This window comes from Cyprinus carpio, chromosome B7, assembly GCF_018340385.1.
Source record: "Cyprinus carpio isolate SPL01 chromosome B7, ASM1834038v1, whole genome shotgun sequence".
In the NCBI taxonomy this organism is placed as follows: domain Eukaryota; kingdom Metazoa; phylum Chordata; class Actinopteri; order Cypriniformes; family Cyprinidae; genus Cyprinus; species Cyprinus carpio.
The window spans coordinates 35,283,288-35,304,375 of record NC_056603.1 but is presented as its reverse complement, the minus strand read 5'-3'; the positions used below and the strand labels follow the sequence as shown (position 1 = coordinate 35,304,375).

At 37.5% G+C, this 21,088-nt stretch overlaps 2 protein-coding genes and 1 non-coding gene across 5 annotated transcripts; all 3 read left to right on the top strand.

The window, feature by feature from the left end:
- The first annotated feature begins 16 nt into the window (after nucleotides 1-16).
- rps20 (ribosomal protein S20) lies at nucleotides 17-11,351 on the top strand. 3 transcript variants are annotated; one of them, XR_006155252.1, is made up of 4 exons: nucleotides 17-334; nucleotides 4,026-4,361; nucleotides 4,982-9,707; nucleotides 10,546-10,638. XR_006155252.1 is itself a non-coding variant. In XM_042728419.1 (4 exons), the coding sequence occupies exons 1-4, from the start codon at nucleotides 9,705-9,707 to the stop codon at nucleotides 11,284-11,286; spliced, it is 360 nt and encodes a 119-aa protein (XP_042584353.1). In that variant the 5' UTR covers nucleotides 9,553-9,704; the 3' UTR covers nucleotides 11,287-11,351. The 3 variants fall into 3 exon arrangements, 1 of the variants encoding a protein (XP_042584353.1); XR_006155253.1 differs by lacking the exon at nucleotides 17-334 and adding an exon at nucleotides 4,701-4,708 and having other exon boundaries at nucleotides 4,234-4,361; XM_042728419.1 differs by lacking the exons at nucleotides 17-334; nucleotides 4,026-4,361 and adding exons at nucleotides 10,838-10,911; nucleotides 11,104-11,351 and having other exon boundaries at nucleotides 9,553-9,707; nucleotides 10,546-10,645.
- Nucleotides 10,685-10,753, top strand: LOC122138111. Its single transcript, XR_006155323.1, has one exon. It is a non-coding gene; the product is annotated as a small nucleolar RNA U54 (small nucleolar RNA).
- A 724-nt stretch (nucleotides 11,352-12,075) lies between the features above and the next one.
- zgc:56231 (uncharacterized protein LOC406257 homolog) lies at nucleotides 12,076-18,735 on the top strand. The gene is made up of 18 exons (XM_042728425.1): nucleotides 12,076-12,362; nucleotides 12,480-12,575; nucleotides 12,661-12,780; nucleotides 12,870-13,008; nucleotides 13,105-13,289; nucleotides 13,361-13,451; nucleotides 13,535-13,711; nucleotides 13,801-13,912; nucleotides 14,573-14,635; nucleotides 14,708-14,854; nucleotides 14,934-15,099; nucleotides 15,269-15,445; nucleotides 15,624-15,767; nucleotides 15,849-16,013; nucleotides 17,812-17,926; nucleotides 18,091-18,155; nucleotides 18,235-18,354; nucleotides 18,424-18,735. Exons 1-18 carry the CDS (start codon nucleotides 12,240-12,242, stop codon nucleotides 18,655-18,657), a joined length of 2,439 nt encoding a protein of 812 aa, XP_042584359.1. The 5' UTR covers nucleotides 12,076-12,239; the 3' UTR covers nucleotides 18,658-18,735.
- The last annotated feature ends 2,353 nt before the right edge of the window (nucleotides 18,736-21,088 follow it).

Here is a 21,088-nt window from a genome sequence, read left to right as displayed (position 1 = left end):
AGAAATTAAACGAAGTCGGACCGATTGACAGAATTACCGACGAGTCCTAAATGTTAGATTTTCTTAAAGGGAAGTCAGTGGCAGTAAAATCTGAAAATGACAGTTTATTACACAAATCATAAGAGCGAAGAAGGAGGGTTTTATGGTGGGCGTGGCCAAATCTCGGTTTGGTTGCATCGCAGCGCATACACAATGGCTGCTGGAAAGAGGGGAAAGCAAACAATTTTTAGGCCCGCCGCGTCCAGCAAAAAATATGAGAAAAAAATTGTTAAAAATCCGGGGAATAGTTGAAAGTCAAGAAAAATACCCTAGAAAGGATGTGAACGTTCCCACGGTGAGTTTTATGCATATTTAGAAAATTGTTACGACGTGCTTTAATTAAAATATCGGGGTTATTCAAATTATGAGAGAGGGGTGAGCTAGAGAAAAAAGTTTTGGGTTAATCAGCGCCTAGTTTGGGACCTGAGAGAAAAGCAACGAAAGACTGAATTACATAGGAAATGTAACACAGTTCTGTTATTTGTTTCTGTCAAGTCAGGTTGCGCTCGGGCGAATGTCAATAAACAGAGAAACGCGTGAAGTTGTAAAAGTTGAAAAAAAGTTTTTGAAAAAATTGTTTTGAGATTTTCTCCAAATATATAGTAACGATAGGCTACGGTGATAGCCGTAGCATACTCATAAGTATTTAAATATTTTTTAAAAAGCACGCTGCATACATGGTGCGAAAGTTTTGACACAGACATGCACGCGAATCGAACGCAAACACCGAGTTTGTGTTAGAAGCACCTTTCCATGTTTGTAATCACATTTAAACGCACGATGTAATAAATAAGCGGCATAATTCTGCTCAGTTTTGGCACAATTTACAAAGTTAGTTGTTTGGGAGGCACAGTCAGTGACTAGCCTATATTAGGGGTGTCAATGACTTATACAAAGTTGCACTGGGGTCATTATAGGAAGAGAAAGCTGCTTGTCAATATCGAAAACAACCAAAATGGTGGGAGAAGTGAAGGGGCACTAATTAGGAGATGCTCAGCAGAGCTCTTCAATGTTCATCTGTCTAGATTCTACTCCGAGGGAAAGTCCCACTTAGGACCAGGATGAGTGATTGACGAAGGGCCATTGGCTCTTAAATCTTAAATAGCAGAATTCTTTAATGATGCATGTAATAGTTTGATTTTACTCTCGACACCGAGAAGTCAAATAGAGTTGTTGGTTGCTAAGACAAGGGGTGTGGTGCGTTTCTGTTGAATGTCAGCGTAAATTTGTTGTAGGCTGTAGTTTGCATTCAAATATACTTTTATATGATACGTGTGCATGTGATGGCGGTGCGTGTTTATCCACAATAATATATCTCTGTGCATCAGCGGCATTGTGCGCAAAATAGCCTACATTGGTGTAGAGCTTTTAAAATCGGCGCATTGCGCGCGCCCGTGTTTGCAATAGAGATAGAAGGTTTATATAAACATATATAGCCTACACGGCATATGGCCAGATGCGGTGGAAGGTTGGAGGTTAAGATTCTCCATCTGGGCTATGAAGCACCTCCATCAATACTGCTGCTGGATGTTCTTAAAAAAAATAACATTTCAGGTGAAGCGGGTCATCGGGTTTTCCGCGCAGTTGTTGTGAAAGTGAATGTGAAGTTCGGAGTCCTTCAAAAAAAAAAAAAAAAAACCTTCCGCTGTAGCCCACTATAGACTACTAGTAGTGCGAACTGCATGGAAAAAAAAGCCCAAGATTTAGCATTCAGGAAATGTCCTTTTTTGTAGCCTATATTTAGACCTTATAATTTATTTCGGAGGCAAAAAGCTGAAATAATTGTTGGACCGCGTAATGAAGTTGTTAGATTTGGTGCATGCAGCCAGCGTTGTGAAATACCATTTTGAATTATGAATAACTCAATAATTGAAACATTTTTTGCGAAGGTCCATGCAGTTCGCACTTCTAATAGCCTATAGGAGACGTCACGGGAAGTTTCTTTTCTCTCTCTCTCTCTCTCTCTCTCTCTCTCTCTCTCTCTCTCTCTCTCTCTCTCTCTCTCTCTCTCTCTCTCTCGACTTCCTGCAGCTCAAACAACACAAAATCCCATAGGTTTGATTCCTAGGGAAAGCTAGAATCTTTACCTAGATAAAATTTGTGCCTTGGATGCAATAGGCTATAAGTCCCTTTGGATAAGTGTTTGCCAAATTAAATGTATTATATAGCCTATTTAATTAAATGTGAATGAATGAATAAAGCTTATTTAATCAGAGTAGAATATTTTATGGTTTATTTTTGTTTGTTTAGGCTACATGTTTTATTTGTTTTCATAGTCTTGACTGTATAGGCTTAAAACTGTTAAAATTCAGCCAAGTAATGAATTCTTAGATACAGATGGTGCTTTATGCTCTCTTGCATTAAAATGTCTTACTGAACATTAAAATATGTGTAATAAAGAAAATATGTTAACTAATGAGACTCTACAGACATAAGTGGTTTGTCTTGCCAAGGAGTTTACAATTACAATGTTCTTTTTTTCCTTGTAAGATTTTGTTTAATATTAAACAATATTTGTTTAATTCCCTTCTTCTTCTTCTTCTTCTTCTTCTTCTTCTTGTTATTTAAACAAACTGAACTTACTTGTAATATATTGGACATAGCCTAGCATTTCAGTTTTGTGCTGGTAAAATTTACTAAAACTGCAATGCTAGAAAAATCTTGATGACAAAAAAGTTGATGCAATTCTAAGTAACAAACCATTTTGTCCTAAATAATAGCCTAATTGTAATATACATATTTTAATAAATCATAGAAGAAGAGGCAGATAAGAATAAGTTAACTGGTTGAACTTTTTTTTTTTTTTTTGGTCATTGAATGTCATTGTTGTTGTTTTAATGTTTAAAGAGTTGTTGGATGGTAGTCTTTAATCCATCCAGTATGGAAAGGAACAATGTGAGACATTAATGTGAGAGGAAACATTAATTTTAACTTATTTAAAAAACAAACAAAAAAAACAATAGTGTCTAAAGACAGCATTTTAGCTCTAAATTTTCGCAGTTCCTCTTCTTTGTCTTTTCATTGCAAATATTCCACTGAAACAGTTTAGTTTGAGGGGATTGTATAGCACTGGAAAAAAAAAAGAAAAAATGCAGGATATATAGCTGGTCAAATTTGTGTGAGTTTGTGAAATAAATTAAGGAAAAAAATGTGAACAAGAGACAGGTAAAGAAGTGATGTTAGCAAGATGAATACTTCGGTATAGTCTTTGAAAATAGGAAGGCAAGTGGATATCAGTGCAAAACACAAAGTAAACAAGAGCAGCTGAAGTTATTAAAGAGTTTAAGTTTAGAGAGTCTGCACTTCTGTTTTAAATAGGTTTAGTGAACCTTGCCCTTTTACACAATTCTTCATACAACCTGCATATCCTGTAAGTTTTGTATGCCAATAAGTATAGTTTGCAACTTTGTATATATTGCATGTTTTTTTATATTTTTATATGTATGCAGTGTGCCACTGTTTACACAGTTTTTACTGTTTCAGCAGTATTTACACTTTACAATTAAATCAACCTACAAGTGGCTTCTATGTGACGCTGCATAATATGATGGCATGGCTGTAAATGAAAGTGTTTTATTAAAGGAAAGCAAGTAGTTTATTACTTAGTAAGGTTTCTCTAAAGTTTTTCATTAAGCATTCATCATTTTGCCTGGATACAGATTTCTGTATCCTGTTATCATTGTCTAGTCTAGTGTTCTCAAAGTGTGGTACGAACACCATCAGTGGTACACGGAATGTCCCCGGGTGATACAACTGAGAAAATGAAAAATTTTAAAAGGTAATCTTAAATCAATTACAGATTTGAAAACAGTTATTTACTATAATTTATTTTGTTTGTTTAATAATTTTTTGGGCTTCAGAAATATTTCAACAGCTGTACAATGCAGTGAAGGTACTTTTTTTTTTTTTTTTACTGACACTGTACTACATAAAAAGTAGTCTGTTCATTCATCTAGTCAATTCACTGTTTGCTGTCTTTTTCTTAGGGCATTGTGTCTCTGCTGTGTTGAAGATTTGGGCTGTCACACTCTCTCTGTGCTGGGACATATCACTCCTGTCCACCACATGGCTTGCTGTCGCTAATTTGCCATGGCAACGGTATCTCCAAACGACTGCCCCACTACGGCAGAACACTGTCGAGTGCGGAAGAGGAGAGTAGAGGGTAAAGTGAGGAAGAACTTCTCCTGTCAGTTGTGTGAGAAGGCCTTCAACAGCTTGGAGAAGCTGAAGGTACACTCGTACTCCCACACAGGGGAAAGGCCGTATCACTGCACACACACTGACTGCACCAAGGCCTTCGTCTCCAAGTATAAACTCTTACGGTAGGTCCTTATACTTTCACAAACCATTCCATGGCCATCATATGTCTCTGATGCAAACCCACTGTTTTTGTCTCAGTCAAAATTTGCAAATAGGTGAGTGATCTGAAATCATATGGTAATTGTTATTTTGCAAAATAAGGTGTTTCTTAGTTCAGTGGTCTTGGAACAACATTCTTACCTACACCTTAATCTTGACCATTAAAAGGATAGATCACTTAAAATTAAACATTCTCTCATTTACTCTCCCTCTTGTTGTTTCAAACGGTATTTCTGAAACTAAATGGGGTCGAAACCACATCACCAAACTTGTGGATAAACTGTCCTTTTAACTGCCACAAGATTCAGAGGTAAATAAGTTTATTATATTGTTGAAGCCCAAATACCAGTTTACACCTAATATCAGAAGGTAATAATTGATTGAAAGGTATGTTAAAGCCCCAAACTGAAATTCTAACTCCACCTTCTAAGCTAAAACCAAAAATGTGATTGACTGATTGATAAGAATATTGGTCCCCTAACTTGATGAAATCTTATTAAGCAAGACCAGATATACTCAGGTTTGTTTTATGACATTTGGACAGTAGTCTGGTCAGTGTACGCTAATGCGTTTGTGTCCATAGGCACATGGCCACACACTCTCCAGAAAAGACACACAAGTGCAGCTACTGCGAGAAGATGTTCCACCGTAAAGATCACCTGAAGAACCACCTCCACACACACGACCCCAACAAGGAGGCTTTCGGCTGCACAGAATGCGGCAAGAGCTACAATACTAAACTAGGCTTTCGAAGGCACCAAGCCCTTCATGCCGCACACCGTGGAGACCTCACCTGCAAGGTGTGTCTGCAATCATACCCAAGCACTCCCCTACTGCTGGAGCACCTACGTGGGCATGCAGGGAAAAGCGCTACCGCAACTAAGGAAAAGCGACATCAGTGTGAACACTGCGAAAGGCGTTTTTACACCCGTAAGGATGTGCGACGCCACTTGGTTGTGCACACAGGACGCAAGGATTTCCTTTGCCAGTACTGTGCACAACGATTCGGCCGTAAGGATCACCTTACCCGGCATGTTAAAAAAAGCCACGCTCATGAGCTGCTGAGGGTTAAGGCAGAGCCCGTAGATTTGATGGAGCCACAATCCTCACCAACATCTGGGCCTCTCTCTCTAAGATATCCAATAGGTCATGCTTCTTACTCGCCACCGCCGCCACTGAGGGCGGAGCTTGAAAGTTATCTCTTAGAGCTACAGGCTGAAGATACACCCAAGCTGAGTGCTTCTGCAACGGTGACTGGAGAGACAACATCGTCCCTGGACTTTCTGTCTCCATTGTTTAATTTTCTGCCTTACAATCAAGGGGCAGGGCCTACTTTGGGAGTGGCCTACAACCAGGAGGAGGGGCTACTGACCACCCCCATGCAAGACACCCCAGAGCCTCTTAGCCTCCTTCACACAATCACACATTCACACACACTGTCACAAACCAATGCACTCACTCCGAGTTATACACATCCACCATCTCTGAATACAACCACCACCCTGCCTCGCTTCCACCAAGCCTTCCAGTAACCCAAATACATTCACACACTTACAATTTTTGTAGCACTTATTAAAACACTCTTATGTTTATTATCAACTTAGCCCTTAATCAGATTTATACAAGCAAAGAGTCTCTGAAATCCCGCCAAGGAAACAATCTGCTTCCTCAAGCCAGTACCACATTTTTAAGGAAAGTCTTTAGGACAGTATCACATTTTCGGTCATTCAAGAAGTTGAAAATGCAATACTCATTTTATTTTCCGTCTAGAGGTGTTTTGGCAATCATTTTAACAATGGAGGATGGCAATCACCTTACAAATATAGCTGAACATTAAATACATGGTTATGTTATTTGTGAGAGCAGAGTTCAGTTTGCAGTGAGGTTTCACTCCCAAAATGCTGAAAGAGAGAGAGATTAACACTTTTAACTCATTAACACTTTAAACTTCTAGAGGCGTTGAAGTTCCATCAAAGCTAAAAGATATTTTGTCTAATGTTGTTTCCATCTTGTTGTTTAATATATAGCTCATAAACTGTTGGGTACTGAACTACCACCGTTTTAGTGACTATGTCACAACTATTTAAAGCCAAAGGCAACCAAAACCTTCATATCTAAAAAAATACATAAAAGGAAGGTTCATCTCTTGTTTTTTTTTTTTTTGTTTTTTTTGATGGCTGTTTGCCATCATGCTGCTGCTCGTTGTAAGGGCCTCAAAGGATACCAGTGCAGGAATGCTTCACAATTCACATCAACAAAGGGAAAGAAAGACGAAGACTCTCTCTCTCACCCACATACACGCTCAAATCCTTTTACTCTCTTACTTCATTCAACCTCATCCACCAGAATGCTGGCTATTGCACTGATCAAAGCTGTCAATGAAAGAAACATTCATACCAGTTTTTGTCATATCAGTTTTTGCTGTCTCGGTTTTAAGCTCACAGCTTATATAACTCCAAAAGACAAAATACAGTCTGTGACAGAGTGTGTCATTATATTGACTTCTCTACAGTTTACCTGGATATAAGCTGAGGATGTAGTTGATCTCGGTATCAAATCCATTGAAGTTTGTAATGAACGTAAAGGTTATTCACATTGACAGTGATTTGCAAAGCAGTCAAATTAGAGTTGGCAATTTGAGGCGACACAAGTGACAGAGACCTCAACTTTATGCAAATGGCCAGTGAAGCAATGTGTTGGTTACTAAAGGAAGTGTGCACAGATATGATGAGATCACTCATATGATCTATCACTGAATAAAGAATTTGAGTAGGAATACCTGCTAGTAACCCACAGTACAGCAAGTGGTTGATTTCCAGCAATGTAACTGCTGTCAGTACGAATGCATCTTCCTCTATAGACATCCTCTAGAGACTGATCTGTGTGTGTGTTTATAGGTATTTGGACAGAATGTTGGCTAAATGTCTGTTTAATGGGATTTTGATTTACTTCCTCGGAAGCTGAAGGTTGTTAAAAGCATAAATATTCAGAGAACCTCCATTTGGGGCATATATTTCATAATAGCACTTTCAGAAAAAAATAATATGCCTTTTTTTTTGTGAAAGTAAATAGTATAGATGTCATAAGTAGCTTTTAGAAGATTTTAAGCATACATACACAGTGCTATATGTGTGATATTTTTACAGGTACACTCAATACAGTGTTTTTGTTATTGTTGTTTTGCTTTATTGCACAAAATATCTAATTGTCAGTGCCTCTCGACTGAGGCTTCAGCTAAACAAAGAAAAAAGGTCAATTCCAGCAAGATTACTTTAGCAAGTACTTACGACATTTAAGGTTTCTGGTAGCTTCAGTATTGACAAAATTGTGTAGATCTAGGTGGCCTGCTACCATGAGGTCATCTGAATGAGTGATGTCATTCATTTATATTGCTGCTGAATTATGGACTTATATTGTTAATCTATAGGATTACTCGAAAAAGAAAACTTTATCATTGGGAGCCACAAACTCTCCTGTTCATGCTCATCACAACACAGAGTGTGTGAGCGACACTCCTGCAATAAATCTGATGGATAATGCTGCTAATGGACAGTGTATAGCCCCTGGTGGTGCAACCGACTTTCTCTCCTCTTTTTACCACCCAACATTTCAAACTGTGTTTTAAAGTAGGTGTGTGTGTGTGTGTGTGTGTGTGTGTGTGTGTGTGTGTGTGTGAGTGTGAGAGAGAGAGTGTGTGTCATGGGTTGGGGGTTACGTGAGCCATATTGTTAATGTTTTTGTAATATGGTGCATATGACACAAACCATTTAGAGGATGGACGACACCACAGCATGGGGAAGGCCGTGGAGGTACTGACCTATGATCCAAGATAGATGATATGGACAGATGAAAAAGACAGACAGCATTCCAGCCATAATTATGTGTGTCATTGTGTTCTTTTTGTTTTAATGCCATTCTGTTAATGGCCTGCTATTGCTAATCAAGTATATTTTACTTTAATGTATTTTACAAACTACTGTTGTACATGTATAGCCTAAGACAGACAGAATCCTATATATCTATGTGTATGAATGTGTGTTATGCATTTGTCTCCATCATGAGAGCCTGCTGCCACAGCTGACGATTAATTTGTCTCCTACTGATAACATCATCCAAAGAGAAGGTTATTTATTCACTGACTAGTGGAGTCAGGTGTGTGTTAAGGAAGGCAGGCTGTTGGCAGTTGTGCATGTTTCTGATGAAAAGTGTGTGTTTCTGTGTATGTTCAGACGACCTTTGCTGCTATGTGAGGAGAGGAGAGATTTGGTCCAGTGTTAATACTGTCCACAGTAATGAGTGATCAATAAACACAAGAGAGACTCACTCTACAAGGTGTTTGTGTAAATGCAAATGCACACACACTAGTTTCAATTTTTATTGGGACATTCCATAAACGTAATGATTTTTATACTTTACAATATGTATTTTCTACCCCTTTACCCTAACCCTATCCCTAAACCTATCCCTTAACATGAAACATTTTTATATTTTCAAAAAACAATCTTTAGGATAAATAAGCTTCCTCATGGGGACCAAATAAATGTCTCCACAAAGTCCAAATTTACTGATATTACTGTAATTGTGGGAATATTTGGTGCTGTAATGTAGGGAACCAGGACATACACTCACCTTTTTTCCCCAAACCCTTTACAGGACATACTTCTCACATTTTTACGTTGCTTAAAAAAAAAAAAAAAAAAAAAAAAAAAAAAACAGTTGTATGATAACTGTGATAACTTTGCAAATATAAGCAAATAAATAAATAAACATTGACGTAAACAAGTAATTAGTAAAGATTTTCGCATCATACCCAAAAAGTCCCAACAAAGTACCGAGTTAAGGGTCTGAATATTTTTTGTCAAAGTGTGTGTTGTTTTTCTTTTATCTTTTTCTTTTTTTGTATTAACATAAAAAATATAGTGCAAATCTCTTATTATTTAGGCATTGTTCCTATAATAAAATTGTAATTATCAATTTATAACATTATGGTAGTTTGTTTTATTGATGTATTTATTATATTTTTTTTTAATTCAGTTTAATTTTATTTGCAACATTTATAATATGTAATAAATCCATGTTAATTTTTTATTCGGCAAAAATCCAGCAAAATGCTTTTTGTTCCGGCGGAAATGTTGACGCGGTGTTGATGTCACACAGTACCCGGATGGCTCATATAAAAAAACGAGCAGGCCTTCAAGCCTTCCTTTTTGGAAGGACCAGAGCGTGGTCGTGTTGTGTTCTTCCTGACTCACCGCTGTTCGCGTTTCAACTGTTTCCACGAATAAGTCGGTCAGGAATTAGTAACCATGGTAATTTGAAGCTTTATTAATGTCATATTAACACAGAGAAGTAGTCTCTGTGTCTGTGTTTAGGTGTTAAGCAGCTCGTGTGAACACGTGCCGCGCCATGTTTCTGAACTGTCCCGGCGTTGCGCTGAACTGTTTTGCAGACTTGGAGTTTGAGCAGTTTGCGATCAGTGAAAATCATTTTATGCCAAGAGAGTGCTTATGATCTGATGCTGATAAATTATGACAGATTACTTTGATTTTATATTGTAAAATGGTGTATATGGGTGTGAGTACACATTTTATCTTACATCTTTTGAATGAGCAGTTGTGAATAGTAAAGCTAAAAAATAAAATTTTGTATTCACTAGAACCCCAATTCCTCCAATTTCTTTTTTTTTTTTTACACTGAAGTAGAACATAGACGATTCATATCAAGAGTTGCATATTTCTGTCTTGTTTATAATGTTTAATGTGAACATTTGATTCAGTATAACGATTTTGCAAAGGTAGTGATTTACCCTGTGATTTATATTAATTGATATATTTGTACACAAAATCCAATTTCAATGCATGTATATATTGTGTACTGAGTATTTGAGACTTGCGCGAGTTAAATGTGTGCCCCAGTCTGTTAAAGTAAAATAATTTGATACAGGATTTATTTTGAAATTTGTATGGGTATGTTCTGATACCCTCTGCTGATGCCCTGACCTGTTTAAATTTATTGGGTATGTCAGCCCTCTGGGTTATAACATATATAAAAGTAATTTGTGAAAAAAAGACCAAGTATTTAGTAAGTATCAGAATTGCATTGTTTGCACTGTTTGAGAAGTTTATTAACAGCATGTATGTTTTGCAGGCATTCAAAGACACTGGTAAGGCTCCTGTTGAGGCTGAGGTGGCAATTCATCGCATCCGCATCACTCTGACCAGCCGCAATGTCAAATCTCTGGAAAAAGGTGTGTTTGCGCCCCGGTGCTCTGGTGGTACTAAATTGATGGCAGTGAGGATAATAATATATGAACGACATAAACATGAGCTATATTATACGCTATTCTGAGCCTTTTCACAAAACTCTGATTTGTGTCTTGGTATAGGTCAGGCATGTTGTCATTTAAACTTTTTTTTTTTTTTTTTTTTTTTCTCTTTAGTGTGTGCTGATTTGATCCGAGGTGCCAAGGAGAAGAGTCTGAAGGTGAAGGGACCTGTGCGTATGCCCACCAAGGTGAGTAGCAATCTTGACTTTTCTTAATCGTCTCCTGTCTAAGCAAATGGAAGTTTCATAGCACTTCAATTAAATACTCATATCATTTACAGACATATGTTTGCCAAGATAATGTCCCAGTTTTTAAGATGCCTGTCATCAGGCTGTCATTCTAAATTTGGTTCTTTTTTTCTTATTCTATCTCCGTCAATGACTCTTCGTATCACTACTCGCAAGACGCCTTGTGGTGAAGGTTCCAAGACCTGGGACAGATTCCAGATGCGGATTCACAAGCGCCTCATTGATCTACATAGTCCATCTGAGATTGTCAAGCAGATCACCAGCATCAGCATTGAGCCTGGTGTTGAGGTGGAGGTCACCATTGCAGATGCATAATTGCTGTCGTCCCACTCAATCAGCTGTGTGTTTGCTATCACCTCAATAAAATTTAAATTTTTGGATCTCTGTCTGGTGTTTTTTTTTACCTCACTGACCTCAGACTGGTTAGGTCTCCCATAAAATTAGTTTTTCTAATTCATGTTGCACGAAGCCTGTATGCATGTATTTCATTGTGTGAAGCATAGCGACATTTTAAAAAGGACAGTCAGTGCATGTCAATGTTGTTTTGAGTCCAACATTCTTATGTTGTCTTTTGTGATCTGCAGAAGAAAAAAAGTATACAGGTTTGCAACTACATGAGGGTGTGTCAGAAGAATGAGTACTCTGGAACGAGAAGATATGTGTAGTTAAATTACTACAGATCTTTTGCAGTGCCGTTGCTAAAGTTAAAAAAAAAAATGCAATTAATAGACAAGTATTTTTACTGAAATGTGCACGGCTTATTCACAATAACTGGAAATGTTTATTGAAATTGGTAAGGAATAATTAAATATGGAGCCCTCAGCAACTGAAATGTGTATGTATACAGAAATTACATTTTATGTTAAGGCAATACACTATGGTCGTGATGTTGAGTGAATATCTCTCTCTATATAGTTTTGATACGGACTAATTAAAATATAAAATGGGCCAAGAACAAGATGTCATCCCAAATTGCACCAGTCATTTTTTGATTGCACCACAATGAATATACATCCTAAAAGGAATTTACAGGTGTGCTGAATGTCTTTTTAGGACCTGATCATTAAGTACTGATTGGTGAGCAGGTGTGACAAATGCATTGTGGGTAAGATCTTGTCTTGCCCATGTTATCAAAGCAATTTTTGTTGCAAGTTATATCAGTTTGCTTTTGGTGTCTTATATCTGACCCATGCTAATGTCAAGTTAAAGACTTTTTTTATTTAACGCCCATTGTTTTAAACACATAACTGTTTTATTACCATATAATCATGACAACAGTTATTGACATGACAAATGAGGACACTGTGTTAGTGGCTATGGAGTCAACTGCTTGTGAACCTCATCACGCAGCTCTACCTGAACTTTCTGGAGTTTCTTCCATAACATCACAGGTCATAAGATTGCAAGTACTAATGTTGTCATTAACTCTTTTAATAACATGTATTGTATTGTTTTATGTATGTAGTATAGTACTTTGTATGGTGTTCGATGTCTTTTGCTTTATGCAGAGTGAGACCGCTGATATCTCTGAAAAACAGCAACTTCGAGTTTACTTGAAGGTGCGCCCTTTCAGTGAAGAGGAACTCAAAAGCAGTGAAGATCAGGTATAGAACTTAGTCTGCTGTTAATCAAGTTTTGTGTTTGCTTTAGGAAATGTTGGACTATTATGAACATCCTTTTTTCTTCTAGGGTTGTGTTGTATTGGAAGACTCTGAGACCATTGCCCTTCATGCTCCTAAAGGATCTGCCACCATGAAAAGCTGCGAGAAAGGGATTGGTCAACAGGTTTATAAATTTAGCTTTACCCAGGTACAATACTATTTTAAAAACCCAGAATCTGGATGAATCTTGATTCTACAGATATTGAAATATTTTGGTCTGTGTGTAATGAAATGCAGATCTTTGGACCAACATGCACCCAGGCAGAGTTTTTTGAAGGCACAATCAGTTCACAGGTGCATGACTTCGTTCATGGGAAAAATGCATTGGTGTTCAGTTATGGTGTGACCAATGCTGGAAAAACATACACCATACAAGGTGAACTTAACAGACATTCACACGGTATATGCATCCTATGCTATATCTTCTGTTGTTGGATGTTTGTAATCGTTACATGTGAATTTGTCTGTTTAGGTTCTCCGAAAGAGCCTGGCATTTTGCCACGTGCTTTAGAGGTTGTCTTTAAACACATTGCTGGCCGCCAGTATGAGCATATGGACCTAAAGCCGTATCTGAGCTCAGATGTGCAAAAATTGGATTCTGAGCAACTAAAAGTAGAGAAGAATGCCAAGACTGCACTCTTCAGTTTGCTCAAAGAGGTAAGACTGGTCTGCACCATGTGTACTGCTTCTGAAAGTCACTGTTAAATCTTGTATATCTCTCTCTTTAGGAGCCTGAACCCACAAAATCCAGTAGAAATAGAAGCTCAACATCCTCATTCAATAGTTTGTCATTTTCCAGCGTTTCATATGACCACACAGGTAATAAGCATTATGATCACTAAAATGTGTGAAAAAGACCATGTGTAAGGACCTGGTTTCAGCTTTCTGCCCATGTCTTTCAGCCGACAGTGTTGATGGGATTGTTGAAGGGCAATGTCTGTACTCTGTTTGGGTGGCGTTTTATGAAATCTACAATGAGCATGTGTATGACCTGCTTCAGCTAGCCCAAACCAGCAAAACCAAAAGACGTCTTGCACTGCGGGTTTGTGAGGACAGCACTGGGAACTCTTACATTAGAGGTATAGTTTCTTCATTAAAAGAAGCGAATGAGGTGTTTATTTGCTTTAATGCTTTTTTTTGGTAAAGGTAGTTGGTGTCTTTTTTTTAGATTTAAGATGGGTTAATGTGCAGAATGCAGAGGAGACTAGTAAGATCCTACGTGTTGGCAATAAGAACCGCAGTGCAGCGGCAACCAAGATGAACCAGTCATCCAGCAGAAGGTCATCTATCATGTTTACCCATTTAAAAAAAAAATGCATTCAAAGTATAAAGGTGCTTAATTTCAAAGGCTTTTAAATTTAAATGTTCCCTCTTGGTGGAATGAAATGCCCAACTCAATCTGAGCAGCTGGATCCTTGGCTATCTTCAATAATCGGCTTAAAAAGTTTTTTTTTTTTTTTTTTTTTTTTTTTTTTTTTGTTCCAAAATTTTTTACTCTAGCATTCTCTGTTCTAATTATATTCTTTAAAAAAAAAAAAAAAAAAAATATATATATATATATATATAATTTGCTCCTTTTAGACTTGCACTATTCATTTACTAACTACTTGTTTTCTTTTTAAAAACAAAACACTAGCTTTTTGTATTCTATATTTGTTTTTTATTATACAATTAACAAAAGCAAAAAAGGGCCTCTAACTAGCTTGCTCTTTTTCTATTTTTTATGTAATAAAAAAAAAAAACCTTGCTATGTGTATTGTTAAGCTAACTGAGACTTGTTATAGCACTTGCGTATCGTTGCTATTGTTGTTTTGGTTGCTTCCATTGTCCTAATTTGTAAGTGACTAAATGTAATACAGTATATACATTGCAATTTAGTGCCACCTGTAAACTTAAAGCAAATGAAACTGCCCCCCAAAAAAACTTTGGTCTGTTTACAGTCATAGCATCTTCACCATCAAACTGATACGCATGGAAGGAGATGTTGTTCAGGGACTGTCAGAGTAAGTGAAATGCATATGTTTTCAAACGTATGTTATTTTGAAAGTGTAACACCTCTTCTTTTCTTGCATAAGTCTCTCACTTTGTGACTTAGCCGGCTCTGAAAGGTGTAACAAAACCAAAACCTTTGGGGAGCGTCTGAAAGAAGCTGGTAATATAAACAATTCATTGCTGATTCTAGGCAAGTGTATTGCAGCACTCCGGAATAACCAAGGTTGCAGGTACATGCAAATACTAACTAGACAGTTAAGGGTGTATGGTTTGTGCTGTTTTCAAAACTGTTCCTGTATGCTTCTCTAGGATGAAGATGAGTTACATCCCATTTCGAGAAAGCAAATTGACAAGACTCTTTCAAGGAATGTTTTGTGGTCGTGGCAGGGCGTCCATGATTGTGAATATTAATCAGTGTGCCTCAACTTACGATGAGACCCTTCATGTGATGAAGTTCTCTGCTGTTGCCAGACAGGTTTGTGAGGGTTGGTGGGGTTTTTTTTGTGTGTGTACTGTGACCTTTTGCAATATGCTAAATAATAAGGTTATAAATGAGAGATAGTCATGGTTTTGATTGTTGCATAATGCATATGATCACACCGCTCACTCAAGTGTGCCATCTTTGGTCTTTGTGTATATATTAGGTGTTACAGGTTATACCTCAAAGATCTCTTGAGTCTCTGGCACCACGTCTCGTTGGTCTGGATGGAAAGCCATTGCTGAAAAATGGAGTTATTGATGACCATGCTGTGGATGACTACTTGTCAGAGGAAGAGCTGCTGGATGGAGATGAGGCAGATATGTCAATATTGCCTCAAGAGGTGACCTTTTGCTTTTGTTGAATACTTGCATCAGCTGTGACGCTGCTTCACTACTGTAACCCATCAATAAGATGCTCAGTGCTCAAATATGTTTTTTTTTTTTTTTTGTTTGTTTTTTTTTTTTTACAGAAACCTTTGCAATGTGTTCACTGACTTGACTATTTTTGTAATTCTGTAGGAGTTGGTAAGCTTAGTGGAAAGCTTGCGTGTAAAGCTGTTGGCTGAGCGCAGAAAAAATCTGCTGCAGGAGATTCAGATACGAAAGGAGATGGGAGATGCAATGTTGCAACAGATCATGGAGGCAGAGGAACTGCACAGGTGTGTTCTGGTGAATGCAAAAGTAACAAAAGCATGTCACGGTAACGTGGACTTGTGAAAGGTTTTCACTCTTTTTAAAAAAAAGCGTCAGATGGTGGACCTAAAGGAGAGTTATGAAGAGAAGATGGACAGCACATTTGAGATGTATAAAGAGGCGTTGAAAGAGCATGCATACCAATGTGCTCTGGAGAGACTAGAAGAGGATTACATCCCTATAGAGGAATACAATGAAGAGCAAGAGCGAGTCAAGGTATATACACAATTGTTCAAATGTAATTAACCCCCAACTATATAGTGTGTAACAGCACTGGGTGTGCTACATTTGTCTATGTATACAGGTCCTTCTCAAAAAATTAGCATATTGTGAAAAAGTTAATTATTTTCCATAATGTAATGATAAAAATTAAACTTTCATATATTTTAGAATCATTGCACACCAAATGAAATATTTCAGGTCTTTTATTGTTTTAAATACTGATGATTTTGGCATTCAGCTCATGAAAACCCAAATTCCTATCTCAAAAAATTAGCATATCATGAAAAGGTTCTCTAAACGAGCTATTAACCTAATCATCTGAATCAACTAATTAAACTCTAAACACCTGCAAAAGATTCCTGAGGCTTTTAAAAACTCCCAGCCTGGTTCATTACTCAAAACCGCAATCATGGGTAAGACTGCCGACCTGACTGCTGTCCAGAAGGCCATCATTGACACCCTCAAGCGAGAGGGTAAGACACAGAAAGAAATTTCTGAACGAATAGGCTGTTCCCAGAGTGCTGTATCAAGGCATCTCAGTGGGAAGTCTGTGGGAAGGAAAAAGTGTGTGGCAAAAAAACGCTGCACAACGAGAAGAGGTGACCGGACCCTGAGGAAGATTGTGGAGAAGGACCGATTCCAGACCTTGGGGGACCTGCGGAAGCAGTGGACTGAGTCTGGAGTAGAAACATCCAGAGCCACCGTGCACAGGCGTGTGCTTTTGAACCAGAAACAGCGGCAGAAGCGCCTGACCTGGGCTACAGAGAAGCAGCACTGGACTGTTGCTCAGTGGTCCAAAGTACTTTTTTTCGGATGAAAGCAAATTTTGCATGTCATTCGGAAATCAAGGTGCCAGTGTCTGGAGGAAAGACTGGGGAGAAGGAAATGCCAAAATGCCTGAAGTCCAGTGTCAAGTACCCACAGTCAGTGATGGTCTGGGGTGCCATGTCAGCTGCTGGTGTTGGTCCACTGTGTTTTATCAAGGGCAGGGTCAATGCAGCTAGCTATCAGGAGATTTTGGAGCACTTCATGCTTCCATCTGCTGAAAAGCTTTATGGAGATGAAGATTTCGTTTTTCAGCACGACCTGGCACCTGCTTACTGACCATGGTATTACTGTGCTCAATTGGCCTGCCAACTCTCCTGACCTGAACCCCATAGAGAATCTGTGGGATATTGTGAAGAGAAAGTTGAGAGACGCAAGACCCAACACTCTGGATGAGCTTAAGGCCGCTATCGAAGCATCCTGGGCCTCCATAACACCCCAGCAGTGCCACAGGCTGATTGCCTCCATGCCACGCCGCATTGAAGCAGTCATTTCTGCAAAAGGATTCCCGACCAAGTATTGAGTGCATAACTGAACATAATTATTTGAAGGTTGACTTTTTTTTTTTGTATTAAAAACACTTTTCTTTTATTGGTCGGATGAAATATGCTAATTTTTTGAGATAGGAATTTTGGGTTTTCATGAGCTGTATACAAAAATCATCAGTATTAAAACAAAAGACCTGAAATATTTCAGTTGGTGTGCAATGAATCTAAAATATATGAAAGTTTAATTTTTATCATTACATTACATTATGGAAAATAATGAACTTTTTCACAATATGCTAATTTTTTTGAGAAGGACCTGTATATAATTAGCCATATCTAGGTGTGAGAATATAATGGGCCAGCAGTCTAGCATTGTAACTGCCCAAAATGCCAACCTAGCTGCCTTTTATATTAATAAATGGATTAACATACTATACATAACACCCGATTTTCATCAGTCTAACATTATATTAATATAGGAGCTAGAGAAGCTTGTTCGAGAGTTGGAACAGAAATGCCAGCGTTGCGGTCCTCCATCACTCATGCAGGACAACTCCATGCAAACAAATCCAGTTCCTGCCACAGAAGAGTCAGGTATTATCTATTTAGCATGTGACTGGACATGTGCCCCCCCCCCCTTTTTTTTTTTTCCCTCGAACTGGAAAATGTAAAAATGCAGCAAGGTGTGTGTGGTGGGGATTAGTTTTTGTTAGGTTTGTACAGTCGTATGTACTCATCCATCCATCCATCCATTGCAGAAAGGTTCAAAATGCTGTACAAGGAAAAGTGTGCGGTGGAGAAACTATGTGTTGAGAAGCAAGAGGTAGATGGACAACTGAAAGTTTCTGTAGCAGTTTCATGATTTGTAGTGCTGAGGTTTTTTTTTTTTTTCTTTCTTTTAGTTAATTGTGTCTTTCGAGCAGCGGATCAGTGAGTTGAATGAGACTCTGCAGGAAGCTGGGGAGAGCTACATGGAAAAACTTGCAGAGGTCCAAAATCTACAAAACAGACTCTCAAATCAAGTAAGAACAAACTCTGAAACATACTGTATGGCCATGTGCTCATTATGAAAGCTTTTAATTTGTTAACAGGAGCAAAAAATGGAGTGTTTACAAAGTGATGTTGTGGCCAAAGAGAAGGAAATAAACTGTTTGCGGCAGGAAATTGCAAAACTGGCTAATGATTCTGTAGGACAGCCTCGTCCAAGGTGTGGTCTGCTGGTCAACATTAAAGAATCAATGACACCACAATCTACAGGAAGTCTATGTCGCACCATTAAAAAGTCTGTAAGGGCAACAACATCTCTAAGGAAAAAGCCGAGCTGATTACATGCTTTGAAGTGCTACTGTAGCACTATTTGTTGAATGTTTGTTTTTATTTTTGTAATAAAAGTTTATTTTAAACTCTGGAGTCTTTTGGAGTTCTATCAAGGATTTTTTTTTTTTTTTTTTTTTTTTTTTTTTTTTAAAACATGCTGATACAATGTTTACTGCCCAGATGATTCTGAAATCTGTAAAGTGTCTGCTGCTTTCAAAAACCAGGTAATTGTCCTTTAAAGGAGTTATGGTATGAGAAATCAAGTTTGCCTTGATCTTTTGATACATTGGAGGTGTTAGTACTATTAAAATATCCTGCATGTTACATATTAAAATCTCATCATGAAATTGCTGGCATGGGCAAATACATTTGCATATGAAGATCTTATTAAATTGTCCTTTTCTGTAGATAAATATTTAGCTTGGTCCCTCATTTTTAAACCATTTTATACCTCACTCATATCTAATTTGGAATAAGTTTACTTGGGGTGTTTTTTTTTATATATATATATTTAAATGGTTCAAACTATAGTTTAGTTCTTAGTTAAGCATGGCATTCCTGTTGCTTTAAAAGAGTCAAATGTGGCTGATGCAGCGGAATTTTTTTTTTTTTTTTTCATCCTTTTTGTCTCGGTGGATCTTTGTAACAATGCTTCCCAGGTGAAAAAAGTGCAGTAAAATACACAATTTCAGTATTCAATACACTTCAATATTGTATTTAATATACTAAGAAATTGTTCTTTACTAAAAATAATCGTAAGAACATCTAAGTGTACTCAACCGTTCTGTTTTGGGACACCATGAATATGAACTAAAATGTGCTTTTAAAATACTTTCATACACTTTTAAATATACTCACCATATATAGAAAACATACTTATTAAAATATAAGATTAATACAATGAATATATACAAAATGATTTTCTGGATTTTTTTTTTTTTTATAGATTAATTCATTTAAAATGTATTGTAATTGAAAATTCTCAGAATTCGGCTGCCTTGAATTGTTTAGCTAAACGGCCTATACCGTTTCCCATTCATTCCGATTCGTTCTCAATGGTAGTGCTAAACCACTACGGATGCAATATACTTTCGGCCGCTGGCGCTCTCGTGGCGCTCTTCCGTGTTTCGGCACCGCGGGAAGTTTGAATTCGCAGAAGGAGGAGAAGAAGAAAACAGCAGCGATGGCCTCCGTTGTTAAATTTAACGCATTCTCAAGCGTCTATCAAAGGTAAGATACATTATGTGACATTAGTTTACGTTTTTTTTTTTACCGTTAATGCTGAAAGGAAATTGGTAAACTTTGTTCGTTTCTAAACGTTACCTGTCGGATTTTGTTTACTATAGTTCAGCGTAGGCTGATTTGTTTGCTCGCCAAATTATGAATGAACACAGCTGTGATTTACGTTTGTCTTCATTAACACGTCATCTGTTGATTGCAAGCTGAATTATGAATGGACGTAACCATAATTTCCACTTTTGCATTGCGATTACATGTACCACAGTTCGAAAATGTTTTCTGACACTTGGTTTTACTATAGTAACCATAATTTAGCCATGGTATTTTAGAAGAATTACAATAAATTTACTATTGTTGTTATTGTCTTGGACATTATATTACAGTAAATGGATATCAGTCTGCAAGAACAGTAGGATTACTACAGTTTTACAATAATAACATCATGATTTATATATAAGAGAATAATCATAGCCAAAAATATTGGCACCCTTGGTAAATATGATCAAAGAAGGCTGTGAAAATTCATCTGCATTGTTAATCCTTTTGATCTTTTATTTAAAAAAATTCACAAAAATGTATCCTTTCATTGGATAATAAGAATTTAAAATGGGGGGAAATATCATTATGAAATAAATGTTTTTCTCTAATACACATTGGCCACAATTAACAGCACCCTTTTATTCAATACTTTTTGAAACCTCCATTTGTCAGTTTAACAGCTCTAAATGTTCTCCTATAATGCCTGATGAGGTTAGAGAACACTTGACAATAGATCAGAGACCATTCCTTCATCCAGAATCACTTCAGACCCTTTAGATTCCCAGCTCCATGTTGGTGCTTCTCCTCTTCAGTTCACTCCTCTCATCTTCGGTAGGGTTCAGGTCAGAGGACTGGAAAGGCTATAGCAGAAACCTGGTTTTGAGCTCAGTGACCCAATTTTGTGTTGTTTTTGAGGTTTGTGTTTGGATTATTGTCCGGTTGGAAGATCCAAACATGGCCCATTATAAGATTTCTAACAGAGTCAGTCACTTATTGGGTTTTTTTATCTGTTGGTATTTGATAGAATCCATGATGCCATGTATCTAAACAAGATGTCCAGGACCTCCAGCAGAAATATAGGCCCACAACATCAAAAATACAGCAGTATATTTCATTGTACACATGGAGTGCTTTTTTTCTCTGTGTTCACCAAACCCATCT